This window comes from Kwoniella pini, chromosome 10, assembly GCF_000512605.2.
Source record: "Kwoniella pini CBS 10737 chromosome 10, complete sequence".
In the NCBI taxonomy this organism is placed as follows: Eukaryota; Fungi; Basidiomycota; class Tremellomycetes; order Tremellales; family Cryptococcaceae; genus Kwoniella; species Kwoniella pini.
In genome coordinates, this window is record NC_091725.1 from 440,676 (window position 1) to 465,325 (window position 24,650).

At 40.7% G+C, this 24,650-nt stretch overlaps 7 protein-coding genes and 1 non-coding gene across 8 annotated transcripts; 5 read left to right on the top strand and 3 right to left on the bottom strand.

The window, feature by feature from the left end:
• Window positions 1-18: 18 nt before the first annotated feature.
• I206_106966 (uncharacterized protein) lies at window positions 19-4,587 on the top strand (the record flags this gene model as incomplete). Its single annotated transcript, XM_070203434.1, has 16 exons — window positions 19-421; window positions 490-688; window positions 753-876; window positions 944-1,114; window positions 1,198-1,314; window positions 1,382-1,486; window positions 1,547-1,637; window positions 1,702-1,943; window positions 1,999-2,049; window positions 2,104-2,249; window positions 2,306-2,567; window positions 2,637-2,783; window positions 2,863-3,120; window positions 3,185-3,307; window positions 3,375-3,537; window positions 3,596-4,587. 16 exons carry the CDS (start codon window positions 19-21, stop codon window positions 4,585-4,587), a joined length of 3,594 nt encoding a protein of 1,197 aa, XP_070059535.1.
• A 143-nt stretch (window positions 4,588-4,730) lies between these two features.
• I206_106967 (uncharacterized protein) lies at window positions 4,731-7,010 on the bottom strand (the record flags this gene model as incomplete). The annotated part of the gene is made up of 8 exons (XM_019157211.1): window positions 4,731-5,006; window positions 5,114-5,170; window positions 5,256-5,560; window positions 5,616-6,431; window positions 6,501-6,574; window positions 6,639-6,774; window positions 6,838-6,865; window positions 6,933-7,010. 8 exons carry the CDS (start codon window positions 7,008-7,010, stop codon window positions 4,731-4,733), a joined length of 1,770 nt encoding a protein of 589 aa, XP_019009929.1.
• A 391-nt stretch (window positions 7,011-7,401) lies between these two features.
• On the bottom strand, window positions 7,402-7,516 carry I206_106968. The gene has a single exon (XR_002021934.2). It is a non-coding gene; the product is annotated as a 5S ribosomal RNA (ribosomal RNA).
• Window positions 7,517-7,802: 286 nt separating this feature from the next.
• On the bottom strand, window positions 7,803-16,076 carry I206_106969 (uncharacterized protein; the record flags this gene model as incomplete). Its single annotated transcript, XM_070203435.1, has 27 exons — window positions 7,803-7,810; window positions 7,878-7,968; window positions 8,036-8,115; window positions 8,181-8,218; window positions 8,289-8,471; window positions 8,541-8,596; window positions 8,653-8,751; window positions 8,818-8,971; window positions 9,032-9,104; window positions 9,163-9,367; window positions 9,436-9,602; window positions 9,661-9,785; window positions 9,851-10,164; window positions 10,219-10,573; window positions 10,628-11,722; window positions 11,783-12,077; window positions 12,144-12,324; window positions 12,390-12,713; window positions 12,772-13,383; window positions 13,435-14,039; window positions 14,098-14,487; window positions 14,544-14,839; window positions 14,890-14,953; window positions 15,008-15,081; window positions 15,143-15,315; window positions 15,621-15,730; window positions 15,899-16,076. 27 exons carry the CDS (start codon window positions 16,074-16,076, stop codon window positions 7,803-7,805), a joined length of 6,345 nt encoding a protein of 2,114 aa, XP_070059536.1.
• A 925-nt stretch (window positions 16,077-17,001) lies between these two features.
• I206_106970 (nucleolar protein 58) lies at window positions 17,002-19,198 on the top strand (the record flags this gene model as incomplete). Its single annotated transcript, XM_019157208.1, has 6 exons — window positions 17,002-17,120; window positions 17,208-17,407; window positions 17,483-17,833; window positions 17,898-18,292; window positions 18,360-18,929; window positions 19,040-19,198. The coding sequence occupies 6 exons, from the start codon at window positions 17,002-17,004 to the stop codon at window positions 19,196-19,198; spliced, it is 1,794 nt and encodes a 597-aa protein (XP_019009926.1).
• Window positions 19,199-19,658: 460 nt separating this feature from the next.
• I206_106971 (uncharacterized protein) lies at window positions 19,659-20,542 on the top strand (the record flags this gene model as incomplete). The annotated part of the gene is made up of 6 exons (XM_019157207.1): window positions 19,659-19,752; window positions 19,912-20,018; window positions 20,139-20,167; window positions 20,253-20,313; window positions 20,376-20,419; window positions 20,488-20,542. The coding sequence occupies 6 exons, from the start codon at window positions 19,659-19,661 to the stop codon at window positions 20,540-20,542; spliced, it is 390 nt and encodes a 129-aa protein (XP_019009925.1).
• A 360-nt stretch (window positions 20,543-20,902) lies between these two features.
• Window positions 20,903-22,539, top strand: I206_106972 (peptidyl-prolyl cis-trans isomerase D; the record flags this gene model as incomplete). The annotated part of the gene is made up of 7 exons (XM_019157206.1): window positions 20,903-20,995; window positions 21,198-21,368; window positions 21,426-21,526; window positions 21,588-21,810; window positions 21,874-21,962; window positions 22,028-22,153; window positions 22,221-22,539. 7 exons carry the CDS (start codon window positions 20,903-20,905, stop codon window positions 22,537-22,539), a joined length of 1,122 nt encoding a protein of 373 aa, XP_019009924.1.
• A 390-nt stretch (window positions 22,540-22,929) lies between these two features.
• On the top strand, window positions 22,930-24,353 carry I206_106973 (uncharacterized protein; the record flags this gene model as incomplete). Its single annotated transcript, XM_019157205.1, has 7 exons — window positions 22,930-23,001; window positions 23,072-23,153; window positions 23,223-23,296; window positions 23,470-23,609; window positions 23,682-23,775; window positions 23,864-24,053; window positions 24,304-24,353. 7 exons carry the CDS (start codon window positions 22,930-22,932, stop codon window positions 24,351-24,353), a joined length of 702 nt encoding a protein of 233 aa, XP_019009923.1.
• Between the last annotated feature and the right edge of the window lie 297 nt (window positions 24,354-24,650).

Sequence of the window (24,650 nt, forward strand, 5' to 3'; positions counted from 1 at the left end):
TGATAAGATTTCCTCAGGATGAGCTACTCTCCTATAGGGTCACCCGATCCTTATTCGACATTAGATTTAGATCTAGAACACGACGAAGGAAGAGGAATCTCACCATCATTGATAGATGAACCAATCGATAAACATGCCATTTTCTTACCAGCTGTCCAATCACTTGTAGCTGCGTTAGGAGGTTATGAAAACATCGAAACTTCACCTGGATCAGGTAAATTTGAAAATATTTATAGACCCGGTGATAGTGTTTTAGGAGTATTGAAAGATCTAAAGAAGTTATGGAGAAAAGACGATGAAGACGATGAAAGGACTGTAGCTAGATGTATGGCAAAAGCTGGACTTATGAGAGAATTGGTCGCTCTTTTGACAGAATGTACATATAGAGGAGATTGGGGCAGGAAAATTTCTTTAGTAGCTTGTGAGTCATCCCTTGTATCGCAGCTACTCTTGTAAAGGTTATACTGACGATATACATTTGGTAATTAGGCGACCTTATAGCGGCTTTGACATGGCCAATAGACGTAGCCTCAGAGTTGAAAGAGATGGAAGATGAACCTGCTGTCGTGACCGATTACGCTTCCCTTTTGCGGGCTCAATTGGAATATAAAGCTTTGATCCTTCAATCAAGTCAACCACTTAGGTGTTTATTAGCATTGATGTTGCCAAGTCTGGCTAAACCTCGGAAGTAAGCAAAATTTAGCTACATGTAATTTTAAGTATATATGTGATAACTGATATGCTGGATATAGGGATGAGAGAGATGAGAGGATCATATCGTTAGGTCTACATGTAGTCAGAAATTTATTGGCGATCAAGGACACGACAGCAGAAGGTACTGCTACCGGAGAGAAAGAAGAGTTTGCGAATTTGCAGGTACGTCGCTTGTACAGCTAAGCGTATAGATCAATCAAGGAGAAAGCTGACTCTATATGACTTGTAGTCCACACTGATCCTTCAATTAAATAAACTCACCTATTTTCAACTACTGCTCACATTAGCGTCATGCGCCGATAAGACAGATTTTAACCCTTTCAACGTATTGGTATTGGATATACTACATCTGATATTCAGATCAGTGAAGGCTAAGGACTTAGGGCAGGATCAAGATAGAGTGAGTTCATGCACGTGTGACACCGGCTATGGAGACGACATTTTACCAGCTCTAAGGGGACCACAAGCTGATTTTTCATCCAGGCCCCCTTAGACAATTTATCGAAATTGCTGGACGCTGAGAAAAGGCAGAAAGCACTTGTGTCGAAAGTCGGGATGACTAGGCATTCGAGATTCGGTACAACTGTCGCAGTACGAGCTGTGAGTGACTCGTCGAACATATTTCACCACTCATCGAGCTAAAATGCGCAACTTTGCGTCCTTCCAGGGCGAGCAAAAAGTCATATTGCACAAACAAAATGCGATCAGTGCTAATGCAGGGAAGATCTTGGACGAAGTAAAGCGGAAAAGAGCTCAGAAAGCGAAAAAGGTGGTACGTTCAACCTCCAAGCAAAAGAAATGAACCAGAATGAGCTGATGAGGAGAGTGGTAGGACGAGCTTACCCAAATAGTGAACTTTAATCCTGACGCTATGAGGGCTTTACAAGGTTTAGCAAAATCCTTCATAGAATCTTGTTTCAATAGTAAGGTTACCGAGACCAAATCGCTCTGGGTAACTCTAGCTGATAGGTCATACTCGGGTTACAGTCTTCTTCGCCTCCATTCTGCGAGATATTCGGATGGAAAGGAGTAAAATCCGACCGACGGATAATGTGCGAACGTTTTACCTGACCAGGTTCTTCGTGGAGTACTTGCTTGTACTGCGGCACAAGCAAGAAGAGAAGGGACAGAAAGAATATGACTTGTCGCTTGGTCTTGTCGCTGAGATGGCAGAGATGGACTCTATCCGATGGTTATTCTCAAGAATGAAGAGCTCTATGGACGATAAAGTATGTTCTCCTTGTATATCGTATACGTAGCCTATACTGATCGAATGTGACATAGCCACCCGCGTGGACAGAATTACAGGCTAGTCTGGACTGCTTTACACAGATTGTGAGTCTGTCCTCTCCTTTACATTGTTACATGCCAGCTGATTTGTCCTGCTAGCTGTTACTTCTTGACGCTATGGCTACCTCAGGGGAGGAAGAGGATATAGAAGTAGCTGAGATCGTACAAAATAACTTATACTACAATGGTGATATACTGGATTCATCCTTATCAGTTATATCTCAATATAAAGATCAATCCGTCGCGTGAGCTGTCTCCTTGATGCACTTGAAAAGCGATTACGCTGATGTAATCTGAACAGTTATCTTGATTCTGTTATACATTTCGCTTATGTTCTCTTGAGGATGTTGGAGAAATATTCGAAAAACAAAGCATTCATGTTCATACGTAAGAAGAAAGCGGCCAGGAAAAAGCGAAAACAACGAGATGAGGCTATGAAAGAACCAGAATCTGCCAACAAAATACCGGAAGATTATGGAAACGAAGAAGAGGAGGCGTTTGGACCAGATGCTGAGGCTCCAAGTTATGCTGAACATGCTTTTACATTCAAGGCTTTCGAAAAAGTGGGTATTACTTCTCTCATCCTAAGCAATAATGATTAACCAGGGGCATTGGCTGATGTTGCGCTACAGAGGTTTGCCAGTGAACCGGTCACGAATACTTTACTGTCTTATCTCGCTCGATTTCAGGAATTCGAAGATGACGAACAGATGAAAAGGGTTGTTGGACTCATGCATCGTCAAGTCATCAAGGCTCAGGCTGAAGGACTGTATTTCAAGGTGGGTCGACTGACCTGTCGGAGAATCTATGGATGATCGTATATGCATCGGCGGCAAACTGATTATATGGCAACGTTAGGTTTCAACCCTTAACCTGTTCCGAAAAATAGTAGACGGAGCACACACTCTACCCAAAAACGATTCCTCAAAAGATTTGAACCAACTTATCCAGTTTGTGTTGCGTAAATTCTTCAAGCGGGTAGCTGAAGATCCATTCTTGATTGTTGATGCATTCAGCAGCAAGTCAAGGAGCAAATGGAAGGAAATCAGTAGTTATCAAAGTGGAAGTGAGAGTGAAGATGGAATGGCAGGTCAAAGGAGTAGGATAAAAGAGAAGGCGAGTTTCCATCTCGTGGTTAAACGTGTTTGAAGTAATCAGACTGATATCGTGGTTTTAATAGATGGGTCAAGCTGAGATTGAGTTCAAGAAGAACAAGAAATTGAGTTGGAGTAAGCAGATGGAAATTACCGTTGGTATATTGTTGAAGGAGGAAAAAGAAGATTTGATCAAATGGATAGTAGACGTGAGTGGCATGGAAAACTCGGCTCATGAAAGGCGAGAGCGGATGCTAATGACATCGGCCACTCCAGGTATTGGAGATTGCACTAGCATCCAGAACGGAAATCGTCATTTCCACGGATGGGACTGATGCTGCTCTGCGTCAAGCTGACAGCGATGATGACAATGACGATGAGAGGATAAGGGATTTCAGTGGGCCAAGTAAGGCTGCTATTGACAAATTTGTGCAACATGGTGAGTGCGCTCTGCGTTTTCATGATTTGGGGGCAGCTGATAGATATAACGACCATAGATCTCACGCCCGAAAGTGATTCTCAGAAAGCGGCAGTGATCAAAGATTCTCATTTCCGATTGATGTTACGTTTATTATCCTTTGATATGGTTCTCCCCGATCTCGAAAATCAAGATCAACCTCAACAACCAAATATTGAAGATACGAAATGGTTTTTACCTTCTCATATAGTTCCATCATCAATTTCTACCTCTTTAGGTGCATTACAGCAATATTTAAATAATCCACCTGAATTAACAGAAGATCCTAAAAATCTATTAAGAAGAACAAGACCTGCTAGGAAAAGAAGATCAAATTCAACAGATTTGGATGAAATGGATTTAGATAGTGAAACAGGAGAATTAGTTAAAAGGGTAAAAGAAAAGAAACAAAGAAAGAAAAAAGAAAAAGAAGTCCAAATTTACAAATCAGCTGCTTTTATTGAAGATTCTGATGATTCTGATGATGAAGTGACTAGAAAATTTTTCGAAAATGAACAGAAATTAAGAGATGAGATGAAAGCTTTAGCTGAACAACAAGGTAATATAATGAGATCAAATGGAGGTAAAAGGAAGAGAAAAAATAATAAATCGAAAGGAAAAGGAAAAGAAAATGAAGATATTGATGAACTTGGTAATCAACAACGAGAAGATGATGAAGATGATTTTCTTGAAGGAAATATGAAAGTCTATTCTCAAATAGATGATATAGGAATGGAAAGTGATGATGAGAGTGAAAATGATTTAACTCAAAAACAAAATACAAGAAGAAAAAGACCTTCAATCGCTCCTTTAGATTCACAATTAGATATTGAGGATGAATTTAGTGATCGTGATAGTGGAAGTGAAAATGAAACGAGAATGTATGATCCAAATTGGAAAAGACCAAATCAATCTTCTTCTCCTATTCCCTCCTTGGATATACAGATGAAAGAGCAAGATCAAATACCTCCTACAAATAAAGGATTAAGTGGGAAGATTAGAAGGATAATTGATTCCGATGAAGACGATTAATCCAATATGTATTCGTGAGGGTATTGTATATTATAATCAAAATGCATCGATCCTACGCCAATGTTTCAGACAGATAATCCGAGGAGTTATTCACAAAGTATTTATATACATATACAATATTCCCATATTCCATTTTCCTTTACTTATTGAGACAATAAACCTGTAGTTTCTTGATCATTTTCAACATTTGTATTTGGCATTAATTTATTCTCATTCCACCTTTGAGCATCCTGAATACCTTCTCTAATATTAACCTTTAATAAAATTGGAATGGGTATAGATAACATGATTAATAAGAAAATGAATCCGTATCTTAGATTTCCTGTTAAATCAGCTATAAGTCCCACAACAGCTGGACCAATGAAAGAAGCTGATTTATCAGTAAAAGCAAATAAAGAGAAAAAAGTTGATTCGTGACCCTAGACAGTATTATAGGTAAAATCAGTAAAGATGATTTTCAGTTTATTCAAAGGGTTCATAATTGAAATGGGTTTGACCAATTGTAGTAGTGGAATAAGATACTCACTGGTGGTATCAATTCGGTATATACCGCTCTAGAATAACTCAAAAATGGGCCATAAACCTAAACATGATGAAACATTTAATATGAAAAAATCGGTAACCTCAGAGACCTCAGAATAAAAAGCAAAAAGAAAATGTGAACTAACCAATCCAAACCATACTCCCAATATATACATCTCTCCTTCACTCCTGAGTCCACCAATGGGTAAAATAAGTCCAATAGATGTATAAAGCGGTATAACACCACCCGCTAAAACAGCATACATAAGAACTTTGAAATTTGTAATAGGTTTATCTAGAGATGACAAATGATTTTGTAACTTCGGTACGGTTATTGATGAAATTACTGCTGCCATTTGTACTAGTATACCCATGAGAATAACTTTTGAAGCTGACATTGATAAGACCGAAGAGGCGAAAAGTATAGCAGAATATGTTGTCGTATGAAACCCTATTTGATGAGAATTAGTATAGTAAAAAAACTAAGAACAACCAGAATAACTCACCATCAGAAAGGAACATCCAAGCAATTAAAAAAGTATATAAATTTGGTAATTTCCTGACTTCTTTGAAATTTAACATTTTTCCAATTCGTTTCCAAGCATCGCTTATCTTTAATTTATCATATCTTTCTTCCTGTTCTTGATTGGAAATTCCAGAGGGTAATCCAATCCAAGAAGGTATTGTAAATATAGCCCACCAAATTCCACTTAAACCTATAGCTAATCTTAAGCTAAATGTACTGCCTTCAAAGTATAAAACCGGTATCAATAATAGAGTTAAAACTGATACTCCAGATAAAAAACCCAAAGCTATCGCAGTTGAAGATAATCTTGATACCGTCAATGAGAATAAAGTTTCATAATGAGTTTTCAAACCATGTATCTCTTTTATGGTTGATTTTGGTGCAAGAGTGAATTCATCTTCGGTCAAATCTGCCGTTGATATAGCTCTAACAACAATTCCCATCCCTTGTGGAATAACGGTATTTGCTTCTTCATCTAAACTTGCTCTTCTCAATCCGGCAATCTCTTCTCGTACTTCACCATTCAGGTCAAGTTCGAAATCATCTTCGGTCGAAGTGACTGGAGTTTGCGATTCATCATATGCTTTTTTAACTTCTTCATCTTCCCTAGCTAGAATGGGTAAGAACGCATTTGCGCATACAATACTCGAAGCGTAAGTTGTATTTCCAATTACGAATAGTAAGGCGGCGATTAAAGGTAAAGCGAGATTGGGATTCGTAGGGAAAAGGAGGAACAGGATAGCTGATAAGGATCCGGCATACGCAAACAGAAGTAATAGACGTTTACGCCAGAATGCTTCGTTGTTGATAAAAGGAGACTAATTAGCGGTCAGATAAGATAAAATCAGCAATATTTTGGGCTTACGAGAGTCTGCTAATGGACCTATCGATATGATGCATATAGCTTGTATAGCTACAGCGATTGACTTGACATACATACTGAGGAAGAGATTGCGATCAGCTTACTGAAAACTCATCTCAGAAAGTTGAGTGGACCACTAACCTAAATGATGCTGTATCTACCCATGTACCCAGAATTCTAGCTTTGCAGACTCTCTGAATCTCATCTCCAGCAGTTTTGTTCGGATTACAAGCTTCGACAAAATCAGGTGCATAATATCCTACTTCTTTAGCTAGCTCTGTAGTATCACAACAGCAAGTCAGTTTTGCACTTCAGCTCTCAAGTAAGATTGATAGCTTACGCTCTAGTGTGATTGGCAAGAAGATAGCCTATCAATCCAATGGTCAAAGACTATTCAATTGTGGTTATGAGATGTATGACTGAAAGTCAACTTACCAAACCACAAGCAGAATATACTTCTGCAGCAAACGCATAAGAATACCAAGCCCTCACATGAGGAGGAGGTATTCCCATATTTGTTATTTAAAGGGGAGGTTCCAATCTACATTCGACAGCTTTTCTTCAGTCTTCCACTAAGCTTTATCTCTGTTTTGTGTCTTTTGATTTCGTTATCGAATAGGGTGAAAGTGCAGTATGTCAATGTGCATCTTTGGTTCAAGTGATCCGAGCGGGTGGAGGTAAACAAACCGAGACAACGTGGTTTTAATGGTTTCAAAGGTATCTAGCTAAAATTCCGATCAAAAACACACAAAGCATGCACATACACCTGCGACACCCTGAAGTAAGGTATGACCAAAATAATGTCCGGGAAGAGGTTGATAAAATTATCATTTGTAGCGGATCCTAGTATTGCAATCTCTTCATTTTTCGACAAATTTGATTAAATCTATAGCAAAAAATCAAAAACTACAGCACCCGGGATTCCCAAGTGGTCCCCCACCTTGGTACTAACCGAGCGATATCCAACTTAACTGCGGGGAGCAGACGGGACCCGGTGCTTTCTGGATTCTATGGCCGTAGATGAAAATCAAGCGGTTTTGACGTGATCTATACCGTTTCAACGTTCACCTGTGTAATGCATCCACGACAAGCATCAATTGATCTCCTACCATCGACGGATCCCGTCTGCTCCCCGCAAATTGTTTCAAGTACGCAACGCCAAGTGACAATAAATGCATGATAATGATGATTGACAGGGACATGATCAAATGATACATAATTCTGCGATGAGCCGTTTTTCATTTTAAATTCCCCATTTCATCTCGTTTTTTCCATACTTCTTCCCTTCAGTGTTCGTCGAGACGATTAGACATCTACAAGTATGGCAAGAACAAAATGAGTTTATAACTTAAATAGCAAATACTAATATGAAACACTCACAATATGAATTACCAGCTTGAGCATAATTCATAGCGCTCAATTCATCCTCGGAGAATTTATCTTGATACTTCTCATGTGTACGCTTGAATGACTGTAGAGACGAACAAGAGTATGAGCTTCATTCCCAAACACCGACTTTGATTAAAAAGAGAGCTCACAGCAACGCATGATCTTATCGTAGTTGAGATTGGCGCAGGATCAGATACTCTAGGGGCAAGTACTTCAGCCAGTAATTTAGCTGGAACAACAGTAAAAATCATTAGCCTAAGCGACCTTGGCAGCTGATGGATGAGTTAGACTCACGCATAAATTTAGGTACAGTATAAGGGAAAGCTTCAACTCTATTCGTAATTGAATAGATCAGCTCATCCGCTCCAAGGGTTTATTGCGGTTTGCAATTAAATAACTTACAAGGCGGTGGCACCAAGTACAGCACCATGAAGCTGTACTAGTTTAGCTTGATATTCGGGGTTGATCTGTCCAGGTGCATCTCGACGTTTAGGTAGAACTGTTGATTTGATCTCTCGAGCAAATCGATCTTTTAGAACAACAACCATTGATCGTTGTGAACATCTCAAAAATCCACTCAAAGTGCTGTTAAGAACGCCTATCAGCATTGCACTCGAAATCAATGGTGAAAAAAGGAAAAAAGGTGAAACTCACGATGAGGCAATCTCTCGCACTTCTTGATTTGGATCTCTCAGGCACGCCGATACGACCTGGACGTAAAGTATGAGTCAGCTGCTTTCTTACCGACTTGGAACGGTCAACTCACATCAAGACACTTAGCCTTACAAGGTTCGCTTAACAAGCTCAAATTTCTGAAGTACACCAAACTCAATACGGGCATACTGTGTATCTTGGTTCGCCATGACTATTGATAGCAATTAGTCTATCAGCTGCTATCACTATGGATGGTGTCTAGGAAATGAAAACCTACCGTTGAGTCTTGAAGAATGGATATCAAAGAAGCCATCAAAGGTTCGATTAGGTCTAAAGCAGGTGTGATTGATGGTATGAAAGCCAAGAGTTTACCAGTTAAACGTTGAAGATCGACATTATCATTCAATTCTCTCAATTCAAATATGGCAGGCCTTTTGCCCACTGATCAGCTCGCTTCATCGGGACAGATCAATGAATGGTGAGCGGCTTACAAAATCGGAATAATATAAGGGAATGCAGCGACCGCGTGCACGTCAGACAGCTCGACGTATAGCCAGCCCAGAGCTAATTATTCGTCAGCTGAATGTTCATCTCGAACTATGTCAGGTTAAAATTGACTGACCTGTAGACGCGCTGGCATCGTGAGTTGATAGAACAGCATTCGGACCATGTGGTCTATCTTTCTTCAATTCCGGTAGAGAGTTCATGATGCTCTGTAGCTGTGGCATGAATCGTCCGCTACGAATGCGCATAAGATCTTTCTCGTCGTTCGGATCCGATAGGATATCGGCTATCAAAAGCGCCGCTGAGGGATAGGAGGGGTAAAACTAATCGACCCAATTTGTGAGAATCAGTTGGAGGCTCTCTCTGATCGGCGTTATCACGAAGTACGCACCTTCAATTGGTCAATAGCGTTTAAGACAGACGACATTGAGCCTCGTACTTCCGCGTAGGGACAATCGATAGATTTGAAGTACAATTCAACAAAATCATCTGCCCAGGCGTTAAATCGCCATTGCAAACATCGGATGACTGATCGGACTAGTTGTACCCTTCTAGTCACTATATTGGGTTCGTCGAATCAGCGATCAATTCCACTATCTCCGGAGATTGAACTCACACTCAAACGCCGATCCACCTTGGAAATCAGCACTAAGAGCAGTATTGATACAAAAGTCTACAAGTGGTTTGTATCGCCTTGGATCTTGATCACAAAGTAAATACTCGATTGAGATATCCCAGCATCTATGGGGGTTGACGATCCTAGTCAGGCCTAGCCCAAATATCCGGATTGATAGTTCGAAACTTACTTGACGGTATCAACTCTGATATTTCCGTACAATTCCCCTAATTTACTTCCGAACCAATCCCAAAATTCCTTGCGGTCCTTCCCACCCCATTCCGCCGCACCTCTTGCCAAACCAGCGAGGAATTCCCACATGGCTCTTGTCTTGTTTCGGTCATATATCTTGGTACTTTCCATTTCGTTTAAATAATTCTCAACAAGAGCTCTAATCACATGATAAATTCGAGGACCATATGTTTGGGATAAGGCAAGAATGAAATCTATATGAGTTGCTGAAGGGTAATTACGTTCATTTTCTTGAGCCCAATGATCGGCAAGCTGTCGACCGATCAATCAGCGAATGAAGTATCCGTGTGAGACAACGAAACATACCTTGGCCCACCAATCTTTCTCAGCCAACATATCCTCGATGAGATTTTTCCCCTCAATGGATGGAATTTCGCATGTCCAACCAAGCTCTTCCCAGCCACTTAATCGGGAAACTTCGATCTTCTTACCCCAGGCCAACCATCCAGTGTCTTGCCTATCTTGCAAGAGAGCTTGAGTCTCATCTTGCGGTAGAGGTTCCTTGAAAGAAGCCAAGTACTTTTGAGTAAGTGCAGGCGAAGTCTCGGTCAACTCGATATCTTTTGTGAAAATATCGATTGGTTCTTCGAGGAATAATAGTTCTTCTGATCCTTGGCACAGTGAACGAAGGGCAAGGTGGAATAGCATTCGGGTGACACCTCTACAAATCGACGGATGTTAGCTAATACCATGAGTTAAGATGTAAGGCACTTACACAGTCCCATAGTCCCTGATTCTAGGATGTGGATTCTGCACATTACCCATAAAGAATTTGGCCAATCTCAAGTCGGTGGGTTTATCCCTTCTCATTACAGTTAGAAGGAACCGACTAGCATTCAAGACATATCTCCAATTCAGACCAGGTGCATTTGCTATAGCCAATACGCGGTCAACAAATATATCCCATGCTTCGTCTTGCTGCTTCAATCTATCTTTCGTTCCTTGTTGGACCTTCTTCACAACCTCCTCACTGGGCTTTTGATCGATTATCGAAATGAGGTCGTCCACGGCGGCGTGAACCTTCTCGGTCCGTAAATCCAAATTGAAAGTTACCGGCTCCTTGATTCGCTGAATCAGTTCGTCCGTGGCTTTACCAACCAAAGCTTGCACGGAGGCTTTGTTTTCATGATGAGCACCCAGAAGACATTCGGTAAGTTGAAGTAGCTGTCTCCAGTCTTGAGCAATTCTATGGAGACCTATAGGATTGTATCGCAACACATATAGAGCACCTTTCATTATGTCAGGATCAGTTCCGGGTTGAAGTGCATCGAATAGTGTAGGGAAACATAGGACCCATGTTCCTCGATATAGCTTGGCCACTGTATCAAGAGTGGATTGGGATGATCTTCTTACTCTCATGAAAGGAGATAGACAGAAATTCAGTAGGCTGACAATGAGTCTATCATCTAGTTCTGATCGTACTCGATTATGAGCCAAGGCGGCCAGTCGGTGTTGATGTGCAACTGATGCGACTCCCAGAAGAAGTGATCTCTGATGTTTTCTTTGTGACTCGTATGTCTTCTTGGTTGACATCATACCAGCATACGCAATTTGATTATTTTGGAATTGCTTGGATCGAATGCCGTACGCGGTAAGATATGTACCAATCGTTGTGACCAGGAATTTGACGGTCTCGACCGAATTATCAGATTGACCGGCTGTTCGCATCGCTGTTGCGGCCTTATGAAGAGTCTCTCCAACTCGGTTTCTGAAAGCTGCGACCTGTTGATAACGAGGATCATCCGCATTGGTAAGGATCAATCCCGATTTGTAGGGTGGCAGAAGGGTAACGATCTCTTGCGGTAGATAGCTATGATACCGAAACGATTAGAAGCCATAAGTTTGTTTAGATGTAATAGTCATGACTTACGACCCGCCCTTGACACTACCTGTCTTTCTGCTTTCTATCTCGGCGATCAAATTATAAGTTCCCCTTAGAATCTTGTCAACCACATTGATAGCTCGGCAGAATTCGTTACTCCAGACTTTGTCACCAAATGACGGGGTTTCGAGCAGGTCATTGAGCTTTCCGGTAGCCTGGTCAGCTATTCCAATGATCTCAAGAGCCATGTCAATATCTTCCTCGGAGGGAACTCGCCACCGCGGTTTGACTTCGGCTGATCTGTACAATTTGCCCCAATATAAGATGTGGTTTCGCTTGAAATCTATTTGAAATGAAAGGTTAATTAGCAATGACTCAGAGGATCCTGTCAGCTGAATTTTCACCATACCTTCGCTTTGGTACACGTCATCATTCAAAAACCTCATATCTTTGAAGAAGATTGTTGTCAATGCGCTGATAGATTTCTCAACAATTTTACCGGTCCACTGCCACCCTCTTTCAGACAAAGCTGAATCTATCATGATCTTCAATAGTTCGATGTATTGCCCTCTGGTCTCTTGATCGGAAAGCTGCGACCATATATTGATGTCAACATGTGGCGGTCCTGCAAAAAGCATGACTTCACTGCACTCACGATTACCCTCCCTGGTACAAGTGTACCATACAGTATAGACTGCCACCAATGTAGACCCGCATCGGCAGGGAGTGGAATACTAGTAGTGGTCGTCCTTAATGACGAAGCGCCAGTCTTGAGTTCGTGTATGATCCTCTGACGACAGATGGGGAAGAGCCTGGAGAAGACTTTTGCAGTGTTGGCGAAAGCCAAGTGTCTAATGAGTTCCCCGACTGCATCCACTGCGTTGGCTCGACAGGTAGTTGTAGCGTATTCGATGATTTGGTCTAGAGCAGCATCGAATAGCTTATCATCCAGTGCTGCGAAGACCCCTGCACAAGCGTGCTGTATTCAGGATAATCAGCTAGAAGCTTGATTTGGCAACGCGGGGAAAACGATTTACCATGACATGTGACAGAGTCAATGCTTCCGTCTTTCCACCAGCTCTACCAGTCTTCCCACCCTCTTCAGGTAGATTGCTGAATAAAAGCAGGACTCGACCGAGAAACTCAGGTACCCAATCCCTGAATGCCGAAGTTGCGAACCTGACCCTGTCATTAACTTCTCCAAGACTGAGATCTTCCATCTCATGCTGGACCGGATCATTGGGGTCATCCTCCACGTTTGGTCTAGGCTTGGATCTCACAGCTCTCGGTCCGGGGGTAGAATCGTCTTGATCGTTATCAGATATATCGGCCATATGTATGACTTCTGCCATACTTGAGATGGCCATACATGACAACCCTGTTTTCGCAGGATCATTCAAATCGATTCCAGGAAGCAGCAGTGCGAAGATGTCGGCAACGTACATCCCTCCGAACCGCCATATCTGCCTGGCAGCAAGTGGTTGGAAAAGAGCTGTCAATGCGTAAGTCACGGCTGGCGTACGTTGTGTCTCCTCCAGACCCTGTAAGGATGGTACAACACGTTCCATCATTGCTGGCATGATGAGATCAGGTTCTAACAGTGCAAGCTTCTTCAATGCCGATACAGCTGGTGTAACCGAGTTCATGTCCTACAATACAAAGTCAGTCAAGCACGCCTCAATACAAGAGAGCGGACTCACCTTGTTGAACATGGAAGTTAATGCTAGCGGTCTCAAGCAAAGAACAAACTCCCTCTTGATAGCGGGAGTGAGTCGCCAAGAAGCGGGAGTTCGACATTGGGGTTCTTCCTCAGACTTCCATCTCTCAACAAAGTTGCTCGCCAGGTGTGACAAGAAGGTTGTGAGGAAGACAGACCAATGGCCAGAGTTTGAAGGATGAAAGAATGTTTCACAACTTGTTAACAGTTTACTGAGATGGTCCAAAGCTTTACTTCCGGCCAAATACCTCCTGTTCCTCTCTGATCTCTGTCCAGCAACTGCTAGACTGTCACTACTTACATTCCGAGCCATAGATGAGCCGTTTTGTAATCTCGATATGGCTGGTTGTATAGGTGTGGAGCTATGAGCTGAGCCAGGAATTGGCGTGGCGGTACCTGGAGTGGCGGCTTCTGATGGAAGAGTAATAAATGGTGAATCTTCTGACATGGAGAAGATGATCGTCTCGGCTAAAGACTGAACTCTATCTATCGGTTTCTTTGCGTCCAGGATCTTCTTTGACGTTCGGGTGTCCGCGAGTGTGACAGACATGGAATTCTGAGAGGCTATACTGCCTCCGACCGGAACATCTGCGGACAAGGTCAGTATCATCCCCACGCTGCTCATATACATATGACAGGAACTTACTGAGTGACCTCAAACACTTGGACATTAGAAATTCAAACTCTTGATCAGTGAATATACCGACATCCTTCCTAATCCCTGCCCAAGTCGGATCGCTTAAATTATCATCGGGTGGTAACAGGCTTTCTTTGGCCCAGAAAGAAACGCCATCCTCATCCTCTTCCACTTCTCCAGCTACTTCCAACAATCGGATTTTGTGTAGCCTATATCGCTTTTTAACACTGGGATTGCTGAGTTCTTCTTCTGGTGTATTGTGAGTTCCTTTCGGGATTCGATTGACAATTGAGGGGTCAGATTTTCCAGGGTCGACATGTGCAATAGCCAATTGACCCATCAAATCTGAAGCTTGATCATCCCAGAAGCCACTATTCAAACCGTGCCATAATCGAAATACTACTCCACCCGATTAGTCTGCGCTAGTAGATGTTTTCAAAAGACGTGGTACTCACTGATTGGCAACCATTTCTGACAATGCGAAATAGGCAAGAAGTGAACCAAGAATGCCTGAGTTGCCAATATAGAGTCCATCGACAGCTGTAACTTCGGCAAGATCTCTTCTAACATCTCATCGACATCTGACGGGTGAAAGAATCGTTGAGCGGTCTCGGCTACATTGAGGAAGGAGGGAGCTAAGTTGACAGAATGTCGAGCTAGCTTGTTGGGATGTGGGAAAAGCTCGGTGTACAACGCATCGTATAATGGTCGCCATGGAATACGGAAGTCGTAAATGGTGAGCGAGCGGTCACTGAAGTCAGAGTCAGCTGAATCACGCATATATGCGATCTGAAAACATACTTCAATAGGCTGATCAATTGATTACTTGCGTCCTCAATGAACGAAGATGAGAGGCCCGGGATGACTACGCAATCACCATCAATTCCCTGCATCATGTCCATGCCAGTTGATAGCTTACACATAAGTTCATAGTAGACAAATATCAACTTGATCTTGATGTCCCTTTTCATAGGATAACCCATACTCACCCAGCTACGCACCGAAAGTAAGCTTCTAGTTGGACAAGCTGATAAGTACACGAAGGGAAGCTCACGTAGATAATGCACTGTCCCACGCTTTAAAGCCAGTACCATATTCCCTAGCTTTGATACATTCTACCAACCTACAGCATATCAATTCAAGCTTATCATCCATCTCCGCCAACGTCTCTACCTCGTAGGGCAGGCAAAGTGGTAAACCCAAATATGATAACCTTGTATCATCGGACTGATTATTGATTGGGGGAGCGGACGGCCAGGACCCCATTGAAATAGATGGTTTGGAGGGGAAGGGAGAAGTCGGGTGATCATGATCAAATGGTGGACATGCGATTGGGGGAGTTGCGATATGTTCGAACGGCCAATTTCGGGAGGATGACCGGTGTGGAAGATCGGATTGTTGAACGTAAGGATAGATGCGAGAAAGCGAGTGAGCGAAGGGCGCAGACATCGTAGATGGTAGGAAAGGCAATTCAGGAAATCAAGTCAGATACTTGAGATAAAGCTCAGAAAAGCATCTGGATCGAGACTCACGTCTTGCAATGGTTTTGTCACTCCATCTTTGATATACGCTTCACCTAGCCTATTGGGCGTGGCAGCTGGCCAAGTTTCGATCATCTGTAGATCAATCTCTTCTTCCTCAGCTATAGGCCACACGCGCGTGATTGGGGCGAGGTTTCGGTCATTAAGGAAAAGAAGGTGAATTCAAGCGAAGCACACGAACAATCAGTAAGCTGTCCTTTCAGATCGGGCTCAACTCGGGATGGCTGAGTGGTTCGATGAAACACCAAATAGTGGTAGATCAGACATACCGGAAAGATATTCGTCTTCGAGTTTAGCTAATTCTTCCTCTATATCGATATCTTCTTCACCTTCGTAATACTCGTCGTCGTAAGAGAATGCTCCTGATTCGAGAGCTGCTGCAGCTCCGTAAGAAGGTAAGGAGGTCGGTTGAAAGGGCAAGTTGATTGCTAGAATACCAGATAGCATCAGCAGTTGTGTGTTAGGTAGTCTTGTGTGTAAAACTTTTATAATTGAGCAGAGCAAGACAGATTTACCGGAAATAGGGAATAGAGAGGTGTATAAATATGTTGGACATGGCACGAGCTATATTACTTACGTATGTATGGCCTCGTAAGCCTTGGCCTTTTATTGTTCTTTCTTCTGTCTCCTGAGGGCTTATCAAGTGTTCTTTGCGCGTTCTTATTCGATCTTGTCGTTTTCGAGGTCGATGTCAGTGACGTCTGATTCTGAGTCCTTTGGAACGTCACCACCATAGGCTAAGTAAATAACTTTAACAGCTGATAAAAAGTAAAGCAGAAAGGTAAGATGCTGTATGAGATAGTTGATAGTGTGATTGTGTGTAATTGATCAGAAGCTTATGGATTGATGTACCTTTATTTCATGTTGATTGATCTACTATTATAACATATTACTCGTAATCGTCTTGGTGAAATCAACGCTTGCTCATATGCTCATATAGGTAGATGAACGTAATTAAATGTGGGGGCGGACACCTCCACCTAGATCAAAGGAATCCCAACGGAAATCAATTAAAACTCCATTATAAGTTTCTCATTAATCATGATGTGGATATTTTTCAAATGAAAAGTCAGGAACCAGTATAGATTGATAATGATCGGTTGCAATTGTACGAATTTCAATTTCACTTTGCAGATGAAATAATTCTGAAAAAACCTGACAGCACCAAATTCAATTAACAAGGATCAAATATCTTATTTCATCATCTAGGTAATTCATCAAGAAAGCCTACCGCTGGCTAAGAAGATCAAAAATATAACCATAGACCAGTAGTTTCATCCAGGTCACCGTAACACAAGAATCAGCCAAAAGTACGATAACGTCAAAACCCTGATTCATTGCCAGCTAGACTTGTCATTACACGAACAACATCATGCTCGTCCTTGCAGAAACCTCCATCGGTTTCGTGGTATTCAAGTTAAGTAATGATGCTAAGATTGACTCGAAAGATTTGTGGAAGGAATTTGAGACACCAGAAGGAGCCAATAAAGCGTAAGTTTAGGACTTTCTACTTAAATCAATTCCCCATTTCTCGCTTTCCGGATCTGAGCATTCAGCTGAGACGTATATCGACCATAGCCTTAAAGTCCAAGCCATACAGAGATTCACATCTACAGCGACCGCAGTTGAAGATTTGACTGCGATACAAGATGGTCGATTGACCGACTCTCTTTCCAAATTCTTGGCGGAAGCAGCTGGAGGTGCAGGTGAAGATGGTGAAAAGAAGAAAAAGAAGAAAAAGTTGGAAGAAATGTTGGTAGTTTCTGATCCTAAATTAGGTAAGTCAGAAGCATCTCCCCACCTTCACTTTGATTGAATCAGGATTTGTACTGATGTTTATTAATGGTAAATAGCTGGAACAATCAACAAAACACTTTCTATTCCCGTATTATCCGACTCATCGACCCAAGATCTCTACAGAGGTATCAGACAACAATTGGCCTCTTTATTAGGTGGAGTTGACCAAAAAGACTTGAACACTATGTCATTAGGTCTTGGTCACTCTCTATCCCGATTCAAGTTGAAATTCTCTACCGATAAAGTAGATACCATGGTTATTCAAGCTATTGCTCTCTTAGATGATTTGGACAAAGAAATCAACATTTACTCTATGAGAGTAAAGGAATGGTATGGTTGGCACTTCCCAGAAATGGCCAAAATCATCGTCGACAACCTTGCTTACGCTCGAGTTGTCAAAGCTATGGGTGAGCTAAATCTTTTATAATCTTTCGTGGTAGGGAGGAATTGGCTGATAAGTCATGTACATAGGTTTCCGAACAAACGCATCTTCCACTTCATTCGAACTTATCCTTCCAGAAGATCTTGAAGCTACCATTAAAGCTGCCGCAGAATTATCGATGGGTACCGAAATCTCCGACAGTGATATGGCTCATATCCATTCTTTGTGTGATCAAGTTATCTCTATCACCGAATACCGAACTCAACTTTCCGAATACCTTAGAAACCGAATGCAAGCTATCGCACCTAACTTGACTGCTTTGGTTGGTGAATTAGTTGGAGCACGATTAATCTCTCACGCTGGATCTTTGATGAATCTCGCTAAACATCCTGCATCAACCGTTCAAATCCTTGGTGCTGAAAAAGCTTTGTTCAGAGCTTTGAAAACTAAACACGATACTCCTAAATACGGTTTAATATATCACGTAAGTTCTTTTCTCAAAACGAACCAGTATCAGATATTCTATGCTTACAGTACTATGCATGATTTAGGCATCATTGATTGGTCAAGCACCACAAAAATTAAAGGGTAAAATGGCAAGAATGGTAGCTACCAAAGCAGCATTATCGATTCGTGTAGATGCTTTATCGGATGCGGAATCTAGATCTGATGCAGCTTCAGCAGAAATAGGAATAACGAATAGAGTTAAACTTGAGTCTCGTTTGAGAGCATTAGAACATCAAGCTGGTATACAATCTGTAAGAAAAGTTACATCTGGTGTAAATGGAAGACAACAACCAAGATTTGATTTATCTGCTGGTGCCAATGCTTCTGGATCATACAATTCAACAACGGATAATGTTCCATTAGATAGTGTTAATGGATTATTACCTACTCAACCTGCTGGTGCTGTTGCAAAAGCTGTAGAAGCTGTATTGGAAGTTAAAGAAGAGAAACGAGCAGAAAAAGGATCAGATACAGATCCAACTAAGAAAGATAAGAAGAAGAAGAGAAAATCTGAAGCTGCTGTTGGAGATGTTACTATGGATGATGCTGATGAAAGTATGATTGTTGGTGAAACCAAAGAAGAGAGGAAAGCTAGAAAGGAGGCTAAGAAGGCTGTGAGTGTTTAATTTTTGTTTCTTTTTTGAATGTTGAAAGTCATTCAACCTGCGCTTAGCAGAAAAGTTGTAAGAACAATTACTGATTTGATTTGTTTGTGGGAATGTAGGCCAAAGCAGCTAAGAAAGCAGCAGAAGAAAATGGAGATTCTTCAGAAAAGAAATCTAAGAAACGAAGAGCAGATGATAATGAAGTAGGAGATTCAAGTGTAGTTGTAGATGGTGAAAAGAAAAAGAAGAAGAAGAAGAGAGATTCTGAAGCTGCTTAAGAAAAGCTCATCATATTCTTATAATTTTATCAAGAATCTTCATTCATATCATCTTTGCATTGTTCTCTTTTTACCCCTTCTTCTTTAGACTTGATTTTCTTTTTTTTCGTTATTTGTCCATATGCAATAGGATACAGGATTTGAATGTATGATTTATACCCTTTGATCAAAATTTTCGTTGCATTAACGAAATACATTTATTGTATTTTTTCAATATAGTAGTGAGTATAAATGAGCTTTAATAGGTGAGATAAGTAATTATCGGTAAATTCTATTTTTGAGAAGAATTAGCCGACGCTTAATCAGGTAAACAATATATCGTATTTCTTTAAAGATTGTTATTGACATTTACGATGATATGCATGAAGTTGAAAGAAGGTAATCTATGGTCTTCGTCAATTTAAACCCATATGTCTTGAATAGAATTTTCCAAATAAAATAATCCGATAAATATCAAAATATGTCTTCTTTGACAAACGGTGATAAACAAATTCAAATATTTCAAAATGTTGATAAATTACCTTTAATAAATACAAAACCTGGAGCATGGGTATGTAAGTCAAAGAGAATTTACAAAATTAAAGTTTCTTTGCCAAGGTTTTTAGATTACTTGAGGATATTATTGAAGAGAATCCGGAATTTAGTGGAAATGATATTAAAAAATCATATATCAAATTAATTTATGCTAAATATCTTTGTGTAATTGTAAATAGGTGATTTAGGTTCAGCTGAAATAAATGAAAATCCTTATACTGGTGGTATTTTTATTAAAGATGAATTAGCTCAAGATTTAAATAGTGATAGTTTTCCAGTTAATGAGGTGAGTTTAATTCAAATAGTCTCTTATTTATTTCACAAAGGATGGTCATGATTAAATATCCGGTTCTATTTGTTACATGGATGTAATCTCATATACTAATTCTATTTATTGCTTTAATAGTGGAAATATATATTAGAAGGTGAATGGCAGTAAGTTAATTATCCTTTTTATTAATTATTCGAAATTCATATTCTAGTAGAAATAGTAGATTAATTAATTTCTATTTGGATTTAGTATGATACAAAATGGGAAGAAATTAATAGCTAAACCTGGAGATGTTGTTTTCGTACCAAAGGTAAATTGTATAGATATATTTTAAAAAAGATTTTGGCTGATCGAAATCAAATCTTGACAAAGGGTGCTGCCTTTTTATCATTGAAGAATCCATTTAAAGCTTTCTTGTAAGTGTATTTCGCCAATTCTTGATTATTCATTCCATCGAGACTAACCTTACTTGCTGTTTGAAAAGCGTAACTAATCGTGGCGGAGTAAATCATCAACCATATGTGAAAGCCAAATTATAATTTGAGTTCAATAACATGAAGCATAGATTTTCATCTGCTTGTTCATATATGGCAAAATTCGTCTATACCGTATCATTATGCATGCATCTTGATATTTTATCTGAATCAAAGAGAGTAAGTTTGGTAGAAGTGGAGGTGAATTGTGGAGTCTCCGCAAATTATGTCGCTTACTAGAAAATGCTCGAATCTGACTTTCTGATGTCGACCGAAAGACATCAATAAACTCTGCATCAACATCTCGATAGAACACATTTTATACAATACAAGAAGCTCTATTGTAATTCTCATTAAGATATTATTACTCTCGCTTACCCTTCCTTCGCGATCATTTTCTCTTTTTTTTTATAGAATCACAGAAAAATGCCAAACACCATTACTTACTTCGATATCACCATTGCTGGATCACCGGCTGGCCGATTGACCTTTGAGTTATATGATGATGTTGTGCCAAAGGTGAGCACCCGTTTCTTGTCAGAGTTCATGGCGCACTCGCTTCCTTGCTCGCCTCTCTTTATATTCTTTCGTAGTCGTACCGTGTTCAGCCCTCATCCGCATTCTTTTGCGCCCCATACTAGCCCTCCTCTTTTAACCTGACACTCTCCTGATTAATCAGCTTTGAATACCTTGCTAACATTACCTTGGCCCATACTGATAGACCGCCGACAATTTCAAACACCTCTGTTTGGGTGATAAGGAAAATGCGTCTGGCCGAAAATTAGCATACGCAGGATCAATCTTCCATAGGTGTATCAAGAGTTTCATGCTTCAAGGAGGTGATTTCACAAATGGAAATGGAACTGGTGGAGAATCAATTTACGGTGAAAAAGTAAGTCCAGTCAACCATATAGTGTGCAAACGTCAACACTTACTTGACAATCAATAGTTCGAGGATGAGAATTTCACCTTGAAACATGATAAACCCATGTTACTTTCCATGGCTAATGCTGGTCCTAATACCAATGGCTCTCAATTCTTCGTCACCACGTAAGTACTGCCTGGATATCAATGAAAGTTATGATCAGTCTCACTAATAAGATTTTGAAAGTGTCCCTACACCTCACCTTGATGGCAAGCATGTGGTTTTTGGACGAGTTCGATCCAATAAAGGTTTAGTAAGACGAATAGAAGCTTTGCCTACTACTTCCGATAAACCCAATGAAGAAGTCAAGATTGCTGCTGCTGGTGTGTTGACTTCCGAAGATATTGCTAAAGAAGATGAAGAGAGGAAGAAAGCTCAGGAAGCGAGTAGTGGTGAGGACATATGGGAAGTAAGTCCACCTATCTTTTTCCATCTTTATCCTTCCAAATTTGAAGCTCATAGGTGGTTGTAGGATTACCCTCAAGATGAAGAAGGTATTGATGCTGAGAAGGCGGATGAAGCTTTGAGTGTAGCTTTAAAATTGAAGGATGTCGGTACTAAGTGAGTGGTCTGCGTACATCACGCACTCGAAAGAGATGTTCTAACCCAAAGGGTGATTGTAATAGAGAATTCAAAGCTGGTCAATTCGCTACCGCATTGGACAAATACCAAAAAGCTTTGCGATATCTAGATGTACACCCCGTATTACCAGATGATGCTCCAAAAGAACAAGTCGAAGGCTTCAGATCAGCGTGAGTTAATATCTAACTTCGTATCATGTTTTAGATATCACACTAATATTGAGGCTGCTATTGATAGACGTATCCCATTATTGACAAATGCCGCTTTAGCAGCTTTGAAATGTGCACCACCAGCCGCTACTTTAGCAATGATACTCACAACTCGAGCATTAGCTATAAACGATCTAACGCCCGCTGAAAAAGGAAAAGCATTATACAGAAGAGCATTAGCTGAGATACAAAAGAAGGAAGAAGAAGAAGCTGAGAAAGATTTGAAAGCTGCTTTGGAATGTGTTCCGGGAGATGCAGGTGTTTTGAAAGCTTTAAAAGATGTAGAGTTTAGACGAAAAGAGAGGAAGGAGAAGGAAAGAAAAGCTTTCTCGAAAATGTTCGGATAGGTCGATAACGAAGTACATATATGCATAGCAGTTTCACGTCATGACTGTCGCACAAGCGGCCTAAGTTGAGTTGAGTTGACTTGTATTGGGATATCGTTGAAATGGCATTGAGCGATAACTAGGAAATGCCGTTATAGCTCGTAGTCTCATTTGCCCGGGCTATGTAGTTGTGCATCCGCAAACAGGTAATTAGGATTGTCACCCAATGACGTATATCGCACGTGTTTTGATCATTACGAAGATTTCCTATTTAGCTCTTTTTCGGTTAAATTCACCGGGATCCTCTTAGATGTTGGAAAAAGGATTCAAAAGGCCTAATTCATTACTGTCAAATTTGCATAACAGTCAACATATCATAGATCAGCAATCAATTATAGAAAAGCTAACAAGATGGGTCGACGAATGCCAAGAGTTTATTTAATTCGTCATGGGGAGACTGAATGGTCATTAAATGGTAGACACGTTAGTATTTTTATTCTGCTCCAAAATAATGAAATGTACTGATTATGCCGCCTACTACACCTACACTTAGACTGGTGTTACTGATATTCCACTTACAGAAAATGGAGAAAAGATGGTCAAAGAAATGAGCCCAAAGATGATGGGTAAAGGAAGTGAGTATGAAATTATTACTATTCATTTTTGAAGATAGACACTGTTAATACATCGGTATGACTCTTTAGAGTTAATTAACCCTAATCACCTTCGACACGTTTTCGTTTCTCCACGACAAAGAGCTCAACGTACTGCCGAGCTTGTGAGTAGTAACTATATCTCGTTAATTGCTTTTTTTTTGAATTGTACGGGCTTTGAGAACTCTCATTGTAACCCATCGCATCTCCTCGACCAGCATGGTAGAACTAGACAGTCCATAAGAAATACCAATTCTTTTCTTAGTTTTGGATGCTAATCAACCTACCTCGCTTATAGCTCTTTGCGGACAATAAACCCGCCAAATGCAGTTTCGTTACTGATCCTGATGTTGGAGAATGGGATTACGGAAAATACGAAGGAATGCTTACAAAAGATATCAGGAAAGATAAAGCAGATTGGGATATCTGGGCTGATGGGTAAGTGACGACATGTCTTATTTACTTAGCCATATTACAGGCATGCTATGATATTGAATCTTGAACTATCAGATGTCCACCTGGGGAGACACCAGGAGAATCACCTCAACAAATGACTGATAGGGTAGATAGAGTAATTGCTAAAGTCAGAGCAATTCATCAAGCTGTAAGTCCACTCCACAATCCTTCTGACTCATTGCGATCTTCACTTTTTGATAGGAAACGGGTAATTGCTAATCATCTATGTGCGATAGGCCGAAGATGCCGCCGACAAACCGGAAGAAGCAGATTACGCCGACGTAATTATCTTTTCTCACGGACATTTCTCAAGATCTTTTATTGCTAGATGGTGCGATTTACCCATCAAGACTGGGTATCATTTTAGTGCAGAAGCTGGTGGATTGGCCGTATTAGGATATCAGCATAAGACTTTAAAGGAGCCATGTGAGTTGTACTCTCATCACAAAAACCTGGTAGTTGCGTGATAGGACTATTGTCTCGGAAGAAATCTTTCAATACACGTTTTCACCTTCGCGCGTATATATCCGCTCGAATTTGATCACCTTCATCACCAACAGACTCGTGCTTCGTCTGTACTCAGTCTACTTAGCCCAGTCATTGAACCTCGTCTCAGCTTTTGACCTTTTGTAACTCGCTTCCAATCAGTCCTTGCTGATCCACATTGCTCATATAGCTTTACTTGGTCTCAATTGGTATACTGAAGATGCCTTAGAAAGAAGATAGATTCATAATTAGTCACAAGTCATACTGAACCTCGGAGATATGCAACGAGCATACAGTGCCGACGTGCCAAAAATGATACACTCACTAGTACAGCGCATTTGCCCGCATCTGTTTTTCGGGATTGTTGATTGTAAGGGTAAATGATCGGATTTGACCGAATGCGAGCAATCGTGAGATGGCGACTTGAGTTTTTTTTGCTCTAGACTCTTACTCTAGACTTCCTATTTGTTGAATGACAAACGGTTCAGTTCCACATCAGAGTTCTTGTATGCCTACTTGAAAGAATCTTCACTTCGT